Source organism: Balaenoptera musculus, chromosome 13, assembly GCF_009873245.2.
Source record: "Balaenoptera musculus isolate JJ_BM4_2016_0621 chromosome 13, mBalMus1.pri.v3, whole genome shotgun sequence".
In the NCBI taxonomy this organism is placed as follows: Eukaryota; Metazoa; Chordata; class Mammalia; order Artiodactyla; family Balaenopteridae; genus Balaenoptera; species Balaenoptera musculus.
In genome coordinates this window covers 38,322,712-38,342,298 of record NC_045797.1, presented here as the reverse complement: position 1 = coordinate 38,342,298, position 19,587 = coordinate 38,322,712, and the positions used below count along the sequence as shown (strand labels likewise).

At 34.1% G+C, this 19,587-nt stretch overlaps 1 protein-coding gene across 7 annotated transcripts in view; it reads right to left on the bottom strand.

The window, feature by feature from the left end:
• The window catches only part of USP34 (ubiquitin specific peptidase 34), a 236,854-nt gene that overhangs the window by 75,541 nt on the left and 141,726 nt on the right, over nt 1-19,587 (bottom strand). For all 7 annotated transcript variants that reach the window (XM_036873004.1, XM_036872997.1, XM_036873001.1 and 4 more), the window contains 7 exons: nt 13,922-14,022; nt 13,500-13,709; nt 9,874-9,999; nt 8,548-8,670; nt 8,336-8,419; nt 7,735-7,821; nt 2,047-2,247 (listed from right to left, as the gene is read on the bottom strand). In XM_036873004.1, the coding sequence (XP_036728899.1) occupies nt 2,047-2,247; nt 7,735-7,821; nt 8,336-8,419; nt 8,548-8,670; nt 9,874-9,999; nt 13,500-13,709; nt 13,922-14,022 (932 nt within the window). The remainder of the gene's footprint in view (nt 1-2,046; nt 2,248-7,734; nt 7,822-8,335; nt 8,420-8,547; nt 8,671-9,873; nt 10,000-13,499; nt 13,710-13,921; nt 14,023-19,587) is intronic.

The window sequence follows — 19,587 nt, the reverse complement described above, 5'->3', positions numbered from 1 at the left end:
AAATACTGAATTTCTAGGTTCAAGTTCTTCATCTATATAGTGGATAAAAATATTTGCTAACTTAATAAAGAATTACTGAATCCCTTCTGCAGGTCAGAACCCATTCTGGGCACTAATTTTATAAAAGCACTGTTCCCATCCTGGGGAAGTTAGTCCAGTGCAGCAGAAAACATAGAAAGCACTGTAACACAAGTATATGCAATGTGCCAAATGAGCAACAGAAGGGAGCAGCAACTAAACCTGTGCCTGGCAAAATAAGAAGAGTTTTAAGAAAAGCTATATTTAGGCTGGAATTGGAAGTTCAATTTGGATTCTGAACCTTCTAAAAGGCTATTAAAGGAGAACAAACGAACTAATGCATGATAGTAAATTATTAAAATAATTAGTGTTCTTCCTTACTATTGGATGACTTCGTCTCCAGAATTAGGGTAACAAAAATTTCCCCCCAAATATCTTAGATTTACCTTCTAAGCTCTAAGTAAATATTATGATAAACAGATGAAAAAATATATATTGTATGCTCTTTTTCTAAACTATAAAAATGTAACATTGGCATATGCATAAGAAAAAATATGCACATAAAAAGATTAACACATAGAGCTATTAATGGTAGTGACCTATATGACTTTGGGGAAGGTTCACTTGTATATTCTTTTTTTTTTCTTTTTTTTTTTTTTTTTGGCCACATCACAGCTTGCGGGACCTTAGCTCCCTGACCAGGGATCGAACCTGGGCCCTCAGCAATGAAAGCACAGAGTCCTAACCACTGGACTGCCAAAGAATTCCCTCACTTGTACATTCTAAATTGTTTTCAGTAATTATGTACTTGCATAAATTTGTTAAAAAAAACTAGCCAATTATTTAAAAATGCCACATATGAGTATGTGTATTTTATTTCTCTATCAGTAACAACTAATTACTCCGGTGTTTCTTGAGCAGGTATGAGGTAAGCTGCTGTTCTCAAATGGTTATAAAATGAAGAAGAGATTAAGTAAAAACTCATCTTCATCTCTCCCCAGTTCCCAGTTCACTAATAGACACACTGGAAGGGCAAATATTTGATCACATGAACAACAGAATCCACAGCCAAAAAGAATTGTAATTTTATTGCCGGATGCACTGGTTATTGTGCCATTTTCGTTTGGCTCTAAACCAACCATACTATGTATTGATACTCGCTCTGTGACACTAGGGCTGGTACATTATAAACTAAATTCCTCCTCTGCCAGCTGGCTTTCTATTAGGTTTGTCAACGTGGGATACTAGAGAGATTACTTCCTTGCTTTTTCTTTCTTTCCTTTTTGTTTGTTTGTTTTGGCTGCACCATGTGGCTCATGGGATCTTAGTCCCTGACCAGGGATTGAACCCAGGCCCTTGGCAGTGAAAGCGTGGAGCCGTAACCACTGGACCGCCAGGGAATTTCCCCTGCTTTTTCTGTTAACATTGTTCCATTAGTATTTTAACCAGAAGAGGCAAATGATTTCAGAAGCAGTAACAGAACCACTTCCTCAGAGGCCTAAACTCCAGTTCAACAGGATCCCTCCTATAAGCGCCTCATTCCTGATAACCACAACCTTTTACATATATTCCTCAAACCCTAGGGGTGGTGAATGGCCACTTGCCTGCGTTACCTCAACATTCTCTTTTTCATTTTTAGCCCTCCAACACATATGTGTAAAACCAGTTCTCAATTTTAAATTTACTCTGTTGAAATACCTAGTGTGGTTTGTTTTCCTGAATGGACCCTGATACACTCAGTATAAAAATTACTGAGACCAACTAATGAACTCAATCCTACAGTTAGATAACATTAAAATGGCACAAAATTAATTCACTCCTGCATTTTGGATGATGAACTGAAAAGTATCACTGCTTCGTAATTTCTACTGCTTTAAAATGAAGGCATTACTTCTGCTGTTAGGTCATATTGTGGTAATGTAGGAGAGCATTTCATAGACATTAGAGTATTCATTTTGTAAAAACAAAAATATACAAGCTCTCTTAGAAGACAAAATTTATTACTACATGATGACTTTTGTACTTTACCTCTGTTAATCTTGGTATATGAAGACCCTTGGCATGATCACCAGCAGCCTTTCTCGATTTGCCAGGCCATGTTCTTTTCCTATGGCTTTCTGCTATACCAGACCAGGCAAAGACATCATGATAAGCTAAATCCAAATCGGATGGATCTACTGCAAACTGGCATATTAACTTCAGCAAGCAAGCAAGACAGTCTAGCTGCCACTGTGGATAAGAAGAAAATATCATTTCCCTATTTTCATTAATTTAATATGGCTACTATACAACTTGAAATTAAGGCCTAGAAAATAAAAATAATTATAGTTAGTACTTAATCCATGTGGTAAAGAAATTTTGCTGCTCATGTATTATGGTTAGTAACAATCCAATCTTACAAAAATAAAGACACTAGATAACTAGAATGTATATTTAATGAAATGGAAATGACACCTGCATTTCTATCATGAAAGAATCATACAAATATATATAATAGAGATATACAGGATTTAAAAAAATATTGCTCGCAATGTACTACAATTTTAAAAATTATTAAAATGCTAATAAAGATATTTACCTACAAAATTAGCATTGAGAGCAAAAATACTGCAAGTTGTCTCTCCACCTAAGTGGCATATACTCTACTATTTGGGAGTGAAAGCAATTCTCAATAATTCTAGAAAATTATTCAACTGAAAAATCTGCACTTTACATATGTATATTTAAAATAAAACAAGCATTTCATCAGTAAAATACTGTTTAGTATGAAAAGTAAAATTTCTGATTTAAAGCTCTACTTTAAAATTTTTAAAATAAAGCAGTTCCTTCAAATAAATAAGAATATCACCTATGTATGAGAGCTTCAGAGCTTTCTCTTCAATGGTCCTTGTTCTCCTCTTTTCCTAATACCACTACTAAGTGTTATAACTATACCAATATGCCAAGAAACATAGCAATACTATATAATTGATTTTCAAGAAAAGTACCAGGAAATTTCAGTGAGAAAAAAAGTCTTTTCAACAAACAGTGCTAGAAAAATTGGATAGCCATATGGAAAAAATAAAATAAAACCTCAACCTCACTCTACATATACAAAAGTTAACTCAAAATATAACACAGGGCTTCCCTGGTGGCGCAGTGGTTGAGTATCTGCCTGCCAGTGCAGGGGACACGGGTTCGAGCCCTGGTCTGGGAAGATCCCACATGCCGCGGAGCAACTAGGCCCGTGAGCCACAACTACTGAGCCTGCGCGTCTGGAGCCTGTGCTCCGCAACAAGAGAGGCCACGATAGTGAGAGGCCCGCGCACTGCGATGAAGAGTGGCCCCCGCTTGCCACAACTAGAGAAAGCCCTCGCACAGAAACGAAGACCCAACACAGCCATAAATAAATAAAAATAAATTTAAAAAAAAATTATCTAAAAAAAAAAAAAAGAGAACACAACTGAGAGCCCAGAAATAAATCCTTACATTAAAAAAAAAAAAAAAAAAAAAAAATAACACAGACCTAAATGTAAAAGATAACTATAAAACTTACAGAAGAACACACAGGAGAAAATCTCTGTGACCTTGGAAAAATGATTTCTTAGCTCGGATATAAATTTTGTTAAAATTTAAAACTTCTCTGCTTAAAAGACACTGTAAATATAAAGAAAAAGCAAGCTACAGATTGAATGCAAATATTCCTAATACATATACCTGACCAAAAAACTTGTCCAAACTGATTAAGGAAAAAAGTCTTATAGCTCTTTACTAAGAAAAAACAAAACAGGGGGATTCCCTGGTGGCACAGTGGTTAAGAATCCGCCTGCCAATGCAGGAGACATGGGTTCGAGCCCTGGTCCGGAGAGATCCCACATGCCACAGAGCAACTAAGCCCGTGTGCCACAAGTACTGAGCCCGCGTGCACAACTACTGAAGCCCGCATGCCTAGAGCCCGTGCTCCGCAACAAGAGAAGCCACCACAATGAGAAGCCTGTGCACCGCAACGAACAGTAGCCCCCGCTTGCCGCAACTAGAGAAAGCCCACACACAGCAACAAAGACCCAACGCAGCCAAAAATAAAATAAATAAAAAGAAAAAAAACCCCCAAAAATGAAAGCAAACCCCAAACAAAGCAAAACAACAACCCCCAGGATATAAAGAGACACTTCACAAAAGAAGATAAAAAACATGGTCAATATGAAACTTACGGAATACAACGAAAGCAATGTTAATGGGGAAACTTATAAATGTAAATGTTTACATTAAAAAAAAAAGAAAAATTCTTATCAACAATCTAACTTTATAGCTTAATGAACTAGAAAAAGAAGACAAACTAAACCTGAAGCTAGTAGTAGAAAGAAGGAAATAAAGATCAGAGCAGAGGTAAACAAAACAGGGAACAGAAAAACCTACAGAAAAATCAGTGAAAATCAAAGCTGGTTATTCGAAAAGAACAACAAAATTGACAAACCTTTAGCTAGAAGGACTAAGAAAAAATAAAAGTCAAATTACTATAATCAGAAATGAAAGTGGGAACATTTCAACTAATTCTATAGAGATAAAAAGGATTGTAAGAGAGTACTATGAACAACTGTTGTGTGTCCAAAAACTGGATACCTTACATGAAATGAACAAATTCCTAGAAACACAAAACTTACCAAGACTCAATCACAAAGAAATAGAAAACCTGAACAGACTTATAATTAGTGAGGAGATTGAATCAGTTATCAAAAATCTCCCAAAAAAGAAAAGTTCTGGACCTGACAGCTTCACTAGTAAATTCTAACAAACGTTTAAAGAAGAACTAATACCAACAATCCTCAAACTCTTCCAAAAAACTGAAGAAGAGGGAACTTCCTAACTCATTCGATGAAGTGAGCATTAACCCTGATACCAAAGCCAGACAAAAGACACTGTCCTCAACAAAATATTAGCAAACAGAATTCAGCAACATAATTAAAAGGATTATACACCATGACCAAGTGGGATTTATTCTTAGAATGCAAGGATGGTTCTACATAGCAATGATCAATGTAAATACTCCAGATTAACAAAATGAAGGAAAAGACTACATCATCTCAATTAATGCAGAAAAAGCATTTGACAAAATTCAACACACTTTCATAATAAAAATACTCAACTACCACAACATAATAAAAGCCATATATGAAAAACCCATAGTGAAAATCATACTCAATGGTGAAAGACTGAAAGCTTTTCCTCTAAGATCAGGAACAAGGCAAGGACACCTGCTTTCACCACTTCTATTCAACACAGTAGTGGAAGTTTTGGCCTGAGCAATACACAAGAAAAATAAAAGGCATCAAAATTGGAAAGGAAGAAGTAAATTTATCTGTTTGTTTTTGATGTAGAAAACCCTAAAGACTCCATATAAAGGCTCTTAAAACTAGTAAATGATTTCAGCAAAGTAGAAGGATACAAAGTCAACATACAGAATTCAGTTGCATTTCTATATGTGAACAATGAACAATACGAAAGGGAAATTACAAAAACAATTCCATTTACAATAGCATCAAAAAGAATAAAATACTTAGGAATGAACTTAACCAAGGAGCTGAAAGACTTCTACAATGAAAGCTACAAAAAACTGCTCAAAGAAATTAAAGACGAATAAATAGAAACACATCCCGTGTTCACGGACTGGACGACTTATTAAAATATCAATACTACCCAAAGTGACCTACAGATTCAACGCAATCCCTAACAAAATCCTAATGATGTTTTTTGCAGAAACAGAAAAATCCATTCTAAAGTTCACAAGCAATCTCAAGGGACTCCAAATACACAATTTTAAAAGAAAAGAACAAAACTGGAAGACTCACACTTTCTGATTTCAAAACTTACTACAAAGCTACAGTAATCAATACAGTGTAGTACTGGCATAAAGATAGACAAAAAAATAAAAGGAATGGAATAGAGAGCCTGAAAATAAACCCTCACAAATATGTTCAAATGTTTTTTGAAAAGAGTACCAAGACCATTCACTGTGGGGAAAGGAGTCTTTTCAAGAAAATATGCTGGGAAACCTGGATCTCCACATGCAAAAGAATGAAGTTGAACCCTTACCTAACACCATATACAACAATTAACTCAAAATGAATCAAGGATCTAAATATAAGACCTAAAACAATAAAACTCTTGGAAGAAAACACAGAACAAAAGTGCCATGACACTGTATTTGGCAATGATTTCTTGGTTAGTACACCAAAGGCTTAGGTAACAAAAGAAAAAATAGACAAATTGGACTTTATGGAAATCTTGAAATTTTGTTCATCATGTAAGAGTATCCACAGTACCCTATAATATATCGAGAGATACACATTATAAATATGGGATCTCAGTTGACTTGAAAGCCATATGTGTCTCAAGCAAACTGGGCATCTCAAGCATTGCCAGGCTACAATGTGTCCCATACAGCAGTAAATTTTTCTTAATACTTCATAAAAGTGTCCACAATTTTAAAGAAAACAAAGAGAGATCTTTAGCATATGATTACCTGTAAACTTTATTCAAAGCTAAACTTAGAGCAGTTTATAAACAAAAGTCCTATAAACAACACACAACTACTCATTAAAGATTTTAAATTCTCCCACTTTGCCAAAGAACTAAAAGGCACCTTATAATTCTGAGAGATCACTGAGACAACAAAGACACAACAATAAAACACAACAGACATTTCAGTTCTAAGAGACAGAAAACAATTACTGTAGTAGAGGTATCTATTCTAAAAAGGAAAATATCTGTAGCAAAATATATAAAATAAAAATGGCAAAAAGTATTGAAAGCAATGGTAAGATTAACAAAATCTTGGTAGATAGCAATATGCTTAAATGTATTTTCTTTCTTTAATATCTTGGATGTACCAGCATTTGACAGTAAATTAAGAACATCTGACTCCTAGGTTCTAAAATAATTCTAAAAAACAACTACTAAGAAATTAAAATTTGAATGCAATGTTTGATAATGCTATTCTGCTTTGCTGGAGGTCAGGAAATGAGCATCCTTTCCATTTAATACAAAACTGGATTACACAGTTTGGTCCAGCATTATGAATTTTTAAATATTCCACGATTTTATTTTCCTAACATTATAGGACAGTGCTTTGTCAAGTTAACAGTGATAAAGTACCATTTTCTAAAACTTCCATTTTGTTAAGGATCAAAAATTTTGTAAAATACTATTAAAAAAACACTGCGGCAATGTCCAATTGCTATAAAAATTTCTAAAGGCTTACTCTCAAGTTCTGTACCTTTTTCATTGCTGACTAGTCACAAATGCTCTGGAAATACATTTTTGAGTAGTGTTGCTTAAAGGAAGAAATGGTCAAAACAAAATGAAACAAAGAAAAAGGATGTTTTCAAAAAACTGAAGACATAAACCAAGTTTTTCTTAAAAAGCATCCAAATTTTAAGACTATATAAATATTAATATATAGTTTACCAAACTAATGGAAAAATGTTCATGAATTACCTATAGTTCAGAGTCATTAATATTATCACTTAAATTTTTTTAACTGAGTTGACATGGAGAACTCTTATTGCATAATTAGTTTATCAGATTCCTTATTTTTTCTTAAATTTATTTCTACTGTACTCCACACTTTCCTTTACTACAATAAAGTGTGAAGCAAAAGTTACACTTGCCAATGGTTCATGGAAGTGACTCACTGGGGTTAACTACTGTAACTGGTTGAAAATGCGCATTTTCACTTACCACAGTCCAGGATTCCTGCTCTTTTGGCTCTAGAATTCCAGAATTAAAAATTTCTAATAACTGTTGAAGCCCTCCAGCAGCAACAAACTGTAAGCAATTGTGAGAGTAATGGTAAGAGGAAAGAGCTACATAATATAGTAAAGATCTGCTTTTTGATTCAGTAACTGGGTGTGTGTGTATGTCTGTGTAAGTAAAATATTATATATCTTTCATTTAAGAAATTATTCTTTGATTAAATAACCAATATAACGTCTATACAATAAATAGCAAACAACTAATTTTTAAGAATTTTTTTAAAAGATTCTTATAAATATCTATATACGTATCTTTGTATTCCATTAACCATTTAATCCCAGGCACTGGGATGTCCTAACACACTATTCCAATGAAGGAGAAAAAATAATAAGTGCTAAAAATAGGAGCACCAAAGCATTAAATAATCTCAGTTTATTTATTACTGTGATTAGAGTAATACATAATTTTTAAACTATGCTTTATTTAAATGGTAAGTTAGTTTAAAACAATAATTGTGGTAACTTCTGGTGGAAAATTAGAGATAAATTATTTTTACCAATACACTGCAAAACATATATGATCAAACCTTGCAACTCCAGGAATTTTTACTATTTTCCACTTGATCCTCACTTGAATCATCTGAATCTGGATAAAGATCACTATAACTTCCCTGTGGGAATGACAAAAATAAATAAATAAATAAGGAAGGGTGGCGGGAGAATTAAAAGATAACGTACTCTAGAATTTTGTTCCAAAGAGAAAACAAACATTTAATGATAATAATGGAAAAGCAATTACCGTTGACTCTCTTCTTATTCTTCTGTTAGGTTTTCCCAGTGCTTCAATAATTTCCAGGGCATATAATAGCTTGTGAGCACTCTTAATTTTGAGCAGTTCTTTCCAATTAAGTCCATCATTACACTTAAATTAAAAAAAGAAACACAGGTTTCTCCAACCAACTTACTAAGAGACACCCCCCAAAAAAAAAACTAAAGAAAATGACACTATATAAAAACTCAAATATTACATATATATTGAAATATGTTCAAACAAGTGAAGACCAGTTATATAATTGGTACTAATCATATGCTTAAAACACCAATTATTCATTAAATTTTGTTAAAATTAATACACAACAGCAGCATAGGAAAAAACTGTATGTTAACCTCCACAACAGTTGAGGTAATTTGCCATCTTCCCAATGAAATACACAATGCAGCATAATTGAATGTGTGAACTTTTAAGGATACAGAAGCAGTACAGTGTGTATTTAATATTTATGTGACACCTACTCATTTAAAAAGTCATATACAAACACATAAACTTTAAAATATTGTTCTTTTCTACTCGCAATTTATGAAAGTGTTATTCACACTTATGTGCATCCTTGACAACGATATTATTATTAGAGCTACAATGAGTCACCAACCACCATTTTCTAGGCCCATCTTCTTCACTTCCAAGTCATTTGAAATACAAGACCCTGAGAGATCACATAACAACGTCCCAAATCATAGATAACCATTAGCATAACATTAGGACGTTGTTTTTCCATTAGTCCTACAGGTGTTCTGTTGGTATCCCCAGTAAGTAACTCCTTATTATATAGCTTTTAAAAATAATCTTTAATTTGAACAGATATCTTTACAAAGATATATAACACTTAATACATGTGAGGTCATGCCTCTGGGAATATTAATATATATTAAATTTCTTTGACTCCTTTTTTCTCTATTTCTACCAGTTGACTTGTATAAGCAGCCAAAACAAGCACTGAAGCAATGTCATTAAATCATAGGGTATTTTCTCTAAACGTTACTTTTTGTTGTCAAAAACAAAGCAATATTCAGAACATTAAGTAATACGAAAAAACACTAATATAAAGGCAAATTCACTGTTTTCTAAAGATAATTTTAGAGAAAATCCTTGCCTTGTATTTAGCCCATATTATTCAATCTCACTAATAATTAAATATATGAACATTAAAATGAACTGGCACTTTTTACCTATTAAATGGGCAAAATTTTACTGAGGTTACCAGTCAACAAGCACTCTCATACACTACCAGTAGGAATGTAAACTGGTACCATCCTCCAGGGAAGTAAAAATATTTTGTGGACTTACCTGTTCATCTGAGATATTCTGGAATGCCATCAACATGTTAGGACATGTAGGAAGAAGCATCAGTAGCTCCCATACACGCCTAGAGAGGTTTTCTGCATGAAGATGAAGTTCTTCACATCTTAAGCTCTATACAAATAAGAGCAACTGCTTATCAAGACAGAACAGTTTTTTGCAACATCTAAACTTAAGTCTGATCTGCATAAAATCACTAATTATCATATTTGATAATATTTTTAAATCTTACTTTAAAAGTGAGAATAAAGCATTTGTTACACAGTAAATAAATTTATTCAATAAATTTAGTTATGTCAAAGTAGTGGTTTTTCAACTTGTTACTGAACACTTTTCTGGGAAAAAGTGATCTGCAAGTCTGGCCACTTTCCTCAGAAAAACTTTTCAAACACAAGTGAAAATGTCTGTTTTATATAAAGCCACCCAAGTAAATTTCAATAAGACTATCATCTATTTCTTCCCTGCAGGTCACTATTCTAAGAATGACAAAGACCTGGTAAATTAAATCCCTGACCTTACATTTGGGAAAAGAGTACACCTGTTTCTCTTATTTCGCTAATCCATGCCTTCCTTATATTCCAGTCTCAGACAAGCAGAGATTAAGAGAAAAGCAAACAATTTTAAAGAACCTACTTTTTTCCATTATCATTTGTTAAATTTGAACTCTCTAAGTTACTGAGATAACAGTAAGCTAAAGAATATTACAGAAGGTATGTAAGAAATAGGCAAATTTCTTTTTTTTTTTTTTAATTAAAGCACAACCCCAAGAGGTAAACAAGCAGCAAAAGCTAAAGCAGCAAAAGTTTTGGAATTTTCCAGACTATGAATTTGTATAGTATTATTCTACTACTAGCTGCTGTCATAATGATTCTGAGGTATTATACAGTATAAGAGATGCCAAAGGAATCTTCTTATACATCTACAAAAAGTAATTTCGTTCTTTCTGTATAATGGTATAAAGCTAATATACTTTGAAGGCAAGAGAATTTTAGAGACAAGAGTTTCAAAGTAAACTTTGCTTTTCACAGCCTGATGAAGAAAGCGAAGCAACCCAAGTAACACTTTTAGTTTATTTGGGGAAAAGGCACTGAGAGTTCTTCAGTAAAATAAAATTCATTCCTTTGTAAACATCCAGTTTAAAAAAGAGAAGGTGGGGAGAGAGGGAGGAAAGGAGGAAGGGACTGAACTCTGTGCAAAAAATTATTTGAAGGAAAAGAAAATCTCCCAGGTGTACAAGACTATGTTCTACATTATGACTGAAAGGCCCTACAATATGGGTCATACACAGTGAAGATCCTTTTATTCTTCTGGTAATCCTCTTCAAGGCTGAACCAGTCTTGTACAACAAAGAAACCCCACACCACCAATGGCATACTTGTCACCAAGTTCAATAATATAACTGCCTAAAAATAAATGCTTTCTCTCTGGTTTAGGCCTCACATGGACAATTACAATGACCTATTAACTGGCTCTTGTACCTCTGGTCTTTGTTTTCTCTAATATAATCCTCCACACTAACACCAAAACTTTGTTTCTGAAAGTCCAAAAAAGATCTCATTTTGTTGTTTTAAAATCTTCCATGATAACAGCCATCTATTTTACTAAGAATAAAAACCTCTTAAGGTCCTTTGTGGTACAGGTTACAATCTCCCTTTCTGTCCTTATATTTGAATTACATCATACTCACACTCCCAATTTTTCAATCATGCCATTCACTTTTCTGTGACTCTGTAATGCTTCTCTTCCTTCTTTATCAGCAGTTGGACTCAATTTAAACAACTCCTCTTTTGCAGAAATCTTCCCCAAATTTTTGTTTCCTGCTTATGTTCCCATAACACACTGTGTAGAACACTAGCACCCTCTTGGAAAACTAGGAAATTCTTATAATTATCTTTCTCTCTTTTAAACTGGCAATACACTGCTGACATGAAGTAAAAGGTTATTAAGTATTTATGGCATAAAATTTAACAGGTGAGGAAATGAAGGTTTATGGACATCTATTATTGATTATTCTGCTTGAACAAAAAGGGGATTTCTCAGGAATTTAAGACTGTGCCACCACAAAAGAAACCAGGTTATGGGGAACAGATGACTCAATCTGGTCATTCATGACCAAACACATTCTGGAAACATAGAAAGCAGCCACTTAACATTGTTGGGAAAGAAAGAACAGTTAGCCTAACATAAGGAAAGTCATAAAAGCACCACTATTTTATTTGCCACTCAGTCTCAAAATAATGATTCTTCCAAGAAAGATGGTGCCCTGAAACAGAATGGCGGCAGTGGAAATAAATTAAGTGGACAACAGGTCAAAACAACATTACGTGTGGTAGATTGGATTAGGAGTAGGGATAGACTCAGGTTCAGGAAGAAGAAAAACAGAGATGGCATCCAGGTTTCTGGCTTGAGCAACTGGGTGGATTCCATTTGAATGAAGAAGAATGGATGCCTGTGGGACATCAAGTGGAAGCATCAAGTAAACAACTGGATATATGAGTTTGGAACTCAGAGAAGAGGTTTGGTCTGCAGAACTAAGTTTGTGAGTTATCACTAAAAAGATGTTATTTAAAGTCAATTCTTCCTTGGACTAGTACATTAGGTTCCCTACTGCTTTTCCTATTCTTGCCAAACAAACCTATTACCTTTAAATCAAAAATCAAAACATATGTCTCTCTCTCTCTGCTTAAAATACTTCAATGCTGTCCACTTTACTTTGAGTGAACTGGAAATAGCTTGCCATGGCCAGTTTGACTCTGTTTATCTTTTCATTTCATTCCCCTCATTTTACTCTCCCACTATCTTCCACACTCTACTTACCAGCTCCCAAACAATTCCCAGACCTGCCTAACTTCTTCTTGTATCAAGGGCTTCAGGAATCAGTTTACTCTATCCAGATCATTCCTCATCCACTTCATTTAGTAGGCTCCTTTTCATCCTGCAAGCTCAGATTTATATGGTCTCCCTCAGAGAAACCTTCCTTGACCAAATAAAATATAAACAGTCTGTGTATCATCAGTCCTTAATAATGGCAAGTCAGGGGTGGGGACGGTGGTGTGCTGAATTGGGAGATTGGGACTGACATGTATACACTGATGTGTATAGAATTGATGCCTAATAAGAACCTGCAGTATAAAAAAACAAACAAACAAAACAACTAATACTAAACTTTCATTGGGTTATTTGTATGGAAATATGTTAATATAAATGTTTCAGACATTACATGAAATTTCTAAAAATCTTATATTTGTATTTGTATGGAAATATGTATGGAAATATGTTAATATAAATGTTTCAGACATTACATGAAAAAAAAATAATAATAATGGCAAGTCGTAGCAACTATCTTTACCTGAACTATTTATCTGTTAGTTTACTTGAAACTATCTGTTAGGCATGTCAATTATCTGTCTTCCCCACTGGATTCAATGAAGGCTGAAACTGTGTCTACTTTGATCCTTGTAAACAGCACGCCTGGGATATTAGGCACTTAAATAGTTAATGAATTAATAAATGGATTCCTTGGTTTTATTGCTTTTAAGAGATTACTGAGAAAATTTTTTCCATTCAACAGAAAGACAAAACAAGATTTTGTGAAAATGAAATGATATAGTCACCTCACTATCTTCAATTGCCATTCTTCCTGAGGGTGGTTTAAATGATGCGAGCATCTCTAATAAATCAAAAAGAGTAGTTAAATGAGGTTCTTGTAAAAGCAAAAGCATCGGAATGTTGTCCTTCTGAGGGGGTGGTAGGCAAGATGCTGGCAGCTGAACACCTTCCCCTTTCCGTTCTCTCCTTGGTGCACCCAAAGATACAAATACCATCTATAAAAACAGGAGAAACGGGGAAAAAAATCAACACATAATTAGACATATCAAGTTTTTGGTTTAATAAATCTGTGAAGTAGAAAATAACTTCCCTTACAATTTTAATATAACAAAAGCAGTAAGAACTGTTTTTGAACTGTATCTTCAACTAAACAACTATTGACTGTAAGTCAACAGATGATTAAAACTCAAACCACATTTACGCGTACCTGCATATCCTTAAAACCAAGCTCATGAAGTGCTTTCTCATCATAATCTGTTGTTAATTCATGTCCAGATGAAATCATCCTGACTGGTCCCATAAGGCCTCCTTAAAAACAGAAAACATAAGTGAACTTTCTTATAAGAGTTAACTTACTTGCCAACATGAATACACAGTTATAGCAATTAATTCCACTGGACATTAAGCTTAAACAGAATTCTTGAGCACAGTGGAAACAGGGCCAAGCATACTTCTTATATTATTTTCTGTCGTCTGATGTTAGCCTTAGGCAGTAAAAATTACAAGAAAATTCTCCTTTAGCACCACTCTAATAAGATCAATTCCTGCTTGCTTAATAATATGAAAATTTTTACAAGTAAAGAACACTACAGTGCTTTCTGGGAACCTACAGCATTTCCCCTTAGCAATACATGCAGGAGAAACAGATTCATTAATGCCTTAGTTCACAAGTAACCAGCATGTATTTATAATGATCGAGTTTTCTCTTCCCTGTTACTACCTATCAGCACAAAATAGATTATAGGGCAGAAAAAAAGTTCTGACAAGAAGAGAAAAAAGATGAGCTACAACATTCTAGATTACAGTAAACTCAACGAACTCAATAGACTGAGGCAATTCATTTCTAGAATGCATAAGTCCTCTTTGCTTCAACTTCATTTCCCACCATCGTCCCTACCAAAATATGCTTTAGCCACCCAAGCATGTTCTTTCTTGAAAGCATCAAGCATGTTCCCATCTCAAAGGTTTAAGATGCTCCTCCCCAGGAATGCATACGGATCATTCCCACAGTTCAAGTCTTTCATCAAATGTGAGCTCTAAAAGGCCTTCCTCCTAACTACTCAATCTAAAAAGCCTCATCTCACTATTAATCCCTTACTCTGCTTTATCTTTCTGTAAAGCACTTATTAGCATCTGATATTATATTTAAGTATCTGTCTCTCCCCCACTAAAAAAAACCAACCCAGTTCCACAAAGGCACACATGTATTCCCAGCATTAGAACAGCAGGCATTCAAATTAATTATTGTTTAATCCATAAAAAAAAATTTTTTTTTTAAAGAAAATGCTTGATAGAGGAAGAAAGTTAAGCAAAATGATGAAATATCTGATGAATAATTAAACTCAAATATTGTTAAATTCTATTAACTTAATGTAGGAAAATTCCATTGGATAGGCACTATCCAACTATTTTCAGGAATGAGTGAAGCACGATTACTGCTTTCCACAACGACACATAACGTTTTAAAATTACCTTTTCCCTCCACTCAAGTAAGAAAATTCTACCTGAAAATATTTCAAACACAGGGAAGGAAAATGGGTTCCTCCAGTAAGATTCATTTCAGTATTTTTCCTTAAATGTAACTGTGGTGTATGGGACTTCCCTGGTGGTCCAGTGGGCAAGACTCCATGCTCCCAATGCAGGGGGCCCGGTTTGATCCCTGGTTGGGGAACTACAACCCGCATGCATGCCGCAACTAAGAGTCTTCATGCCACAACTAAGAGTCTGCATGCCGCAACTAAGACCCGGCTCAGCATGCATAAATAAATAAAATTATATATTAAAAAAAAGTATAATAGTTGTGTAGCAAAATTGCTAATTGTTGTGTAGCTAAACCTATGTTTTTTTCCCTTCTTGTTATTTCTAAGCCTAGAAACCTTGGCCCTCCCAAAAGTTTGATAAATTTTCAATCCTATATCTTCTGAATTTTCCTAGAGTTTATTGTGTGTATGCATGCGCATGTGTGTATAAAGAATACTTTAAATTCATTCTGAACATTAGAGAGAAACAGGGTTTTTCTTTCTGCCCCTAAACTGAACATCTCATAAGACTATTTCTCTGCTATCTATTGTGATTTAATTAACACTCTTTATGAGATAATATTGTAGTTTTTAAATGTATAATAGCTAGTATTGAAATTCATCTATTATCCTTTCAGGTTTTCCTCTCAGAACTTCTGATATTGTTTAGTTTATTCACACAGTTTATTATTCAGAGTAGTTTCATCCAATTCAAAGTAAAAATTCATTCAGATTTAGGTAAAATATATTAAGAAAGAAATTAACTTGGCATCTCTACAATATTTTATATAAAGATGCTAGGTATAATCACTTATTCAAGTGTTGATTTATTTACATATCTCAAAAAAGTTTTATTCTCATATATTCCACAAACACGTCACATTAAGAGTACCCTAACTAGGGACTTCCCTGGTGGTCCAGTGGTTAGGTTCCGCCACTTTCACTGACATTGCCCTGTGTTCAATCCCTGGTCAGGAACTAAGATCCCACAAGCCACGTGCGGCAAAACAAACAAACAAAAAAGTATCCTATGGTTTTTAAATTGCTACAAAACACTTGATTTCTTTAGTTTCCTATTCATCATTATATTACCCTCAAATTATCACTGAGTTACCTCTTCTGATAGTAATGTTTTATCCAAATCATTTAAAATTAGTGCTTAAGAAAAACATGGGCTACTAGATGAACAGAAACTCTATATTAAACTTTTAATACTTCAGTAGATTTTTATTAATAAAATTTCTTTTCTATGTTATTGAGATAATCTAATACAATCTATGACTGTTGATCTTTTTACAATAGTGAGATAAAATATGCTTAGTCGTGACGTATTGCTAAGATAATATGGAGTTGATTGGCTTCCCAGTTTGTTAGAGACCCTAAGCATGTACAACTTTGTTACAAAATAGAACTAAGATGGCTAGCAGTTTATCTAGGATTTTGGACTCTATTTGATATGTGAATTAGGCCTACACATTGTGTACATAACATATCAACTTTCAATTATTACGGCTGAATTGGTTTTTACAGTTAACTGAGCAGCTTTCTATCTTCTACTACTTTTGAGAGGATCTTTTCTAACCTAAGAATTGCTTATTCCTTAACGGTTCTCGAAAAAGTTGCTATCTTTAAAAAATTTAGTATCTTTTTTGTTTTTAAATTAATTTATTTTTTGGCTGCGTTGGGTCTTCATTGCTGTGTGCGGGCTTTCTCTAGTTGTGGTGAGAAGGGGCTATTCTTCGTTGCGGTGCATGGGCTTCTCACTGCAGTGGCTTCTCTTGCTGCGGAGCATGGGCTCTAGGGTGCACGGGCTTCAGCAGCTGTGGCACGTGGGCTCAGTAGTTGTGGCTCCCGGGTTCTACAGAGCAGGCTCAGTAATTGTGGCACACGGGCTTAGCTGCTCCGCGGCATGTGGGATCTCCCCGGACCAAGGCTCGAATCCACGTCCCCTGCACTAGCAGGCAGATTCTTAACCACTGTGCCACCAAGGAAGTCCCCCAAAATTTAATATCTTAATGCAATGAATGTTTCAAAACAAGAAAAGGAAAAAGATATCTTAAAACTTCTTAAGCTATGATGATATATTAAACAACACATATCTAATTTTTATCCTCTGAAGCTGCAATAAAGTAAATTTTAAAGATTTTACAAACATCTCACAGGGAAAAAAAGGGCATAGATAATAGCAAACAAGTTTGCAAGCTGGAAATCAAATGCACTTACAGTAACCATCAAGACCTCACCTCAAAAAGATAAATCCTAAACCAGACACAAATTTATAATCCATAATCTGACTTATACTGATTTGGCACAGGAACAAGATAAACACCTGACAAAGGAGGGAAAAAGAAGAGGGATCGAAGGGGTAGAAAGAGAAGGAAAAGAAAAAGAGAGAAGAAGAAGAGAAAAAGAAAAGGAATAAAGGAAAAGAACAGCACCTCAGTGATTTATGAGACACTAACAAACAGACTAAGATACATTTAATTAGAAGCCCAGAAATTAGGGCGAGGGGTAAGGAAAAAGAAAAAAAATATTTGAAAAAATATATAATTGCTAAACCTTTTTCAAATTTGATAAACGTTACAAATACACAACAGACCCAAGAAGCTGAACTAAACCCAAGCTGCATAACACAAAAACACAAGGCACATTAAAAATCAAACTGCTGAAAATCAATGTTAAAGAAAAATCTTTAAAATGAAGCACAGTTAAAAAGACACATTGTATACAAAGGATGAAAGATAAGAAAAACCAGACTTTTGGTCAGAAACTTTGCAAGCCAAATGATAATGGGAAATTTTTTTATTAAGTCCTGAAAGAAAAAAATTTCTTTACCTAGAGTTCTATATCCAGTGAAAATTTCTTTCAAAATTGAAGGCAAAACAAACTTTTTATTCAAACAAAAAAAAACTTGAGATAATTCATCACCAGATCTGCAATGTAAACATTTTTAAGGGAAATTCATTAGAAAGAGGAAGAAAAAAGAAAGCAAATGGAAATTTTTCAATCTATACATAGGAATAAAGAATGCCAGAGTGGTAAATATAAGGTTAAAGACGAGATGAGATTAACAGAAAATAATTAGGTAATTAGCTAAACATTCTAATTGAAATGCGGGCACCATCAGTCTGGATTTTTAAAGATTCAACAATTAAGGAAAGAAAAACCCCAATATTCTCAAAAAGATATTTCAACTAAGATAACAGGAGTACCCTGAGGACACAAAACAGATGTCTGATATTAAAAGCATGACAGCAAAAATGAAAAACTCAAAAGAATTGTAAAATAAAGTTGAGAACATCTCTCAGGAAGTTAACACTCAAAGAAATGAACCATAGGAAAGAAAACATAAGTAAATTAGGAATAGTCCAAGAGATGAAACATGTAGATAAAGAATTTAGAGATAAATGATAAAACAGAACACAGGAAGACTAATTCAAGAAAATTTCCCCAAACTTAAAGATACAACTTGCCAAACTAAAACAGATATCTAAATATTAAAGTACCCATTACAATTGTTGAAAACAGATCCATACTCGGGCCTAGTATTGTAAAATTTCAGAATATTAAGGAACAAGAAGATTCATTAAGCTCTAGAAGAGGAAAAAAAAAATTGGATGTGTAAAAAAATATCAGAAATCTGAATGGCTTCATAATTCTAAACAGCAATAACAGAACCACAAAACACAATGCAGTAATATCTCTAAAATTCTGAAACAAAATTATTTCCAATCTAGAATTCTATACCCAGCCAAATCACCATTTAAAGTAAGAGAAATGTATTTTTGATCATTCAAAGACTCACAAACTTTACCCCATATTAACATTCTCTCAAGAAGCTACTGGACAATTGCGTGTATTCCAGCCAAATAAAAAAGTGAACCAATAAAGAAGGTACGGAATACTGGAAACAGAATAGTCAACATAGGAGAGAGACAAAAACAATTATGAGGATGATAAAGGAGATCCAACTGCTGTGCATCAGATGTGAAGGATAGTCAATAGGATCAGTGTGACCAGAAAAATGTATTACTGAGGGCCACACAACCAAAATCTCTGCTGCCTTCATAATACCTTCTCTAAGGAAAGAATGGCAAGTGAACCTGGCCCAGATTCTTATCTGAACCCGGACTGTCTTTACCAGTCATGTTCACTACCAGAATATGACAGTGAAATTTCTACTCTCATCTTCATGTCCTACTGCTTAAATCAGCAGAAGACATTCATATTACCTTACAGAAGAAATTCTATTTTGATCTATTCCTGAGAGCTAAAGTAGGTCATGAAGAGAAGAGAAAGAGAAGAGACTCTGTGACTGTATTTCTGTTGGTATTTCAGCATCTTGTCAACATTA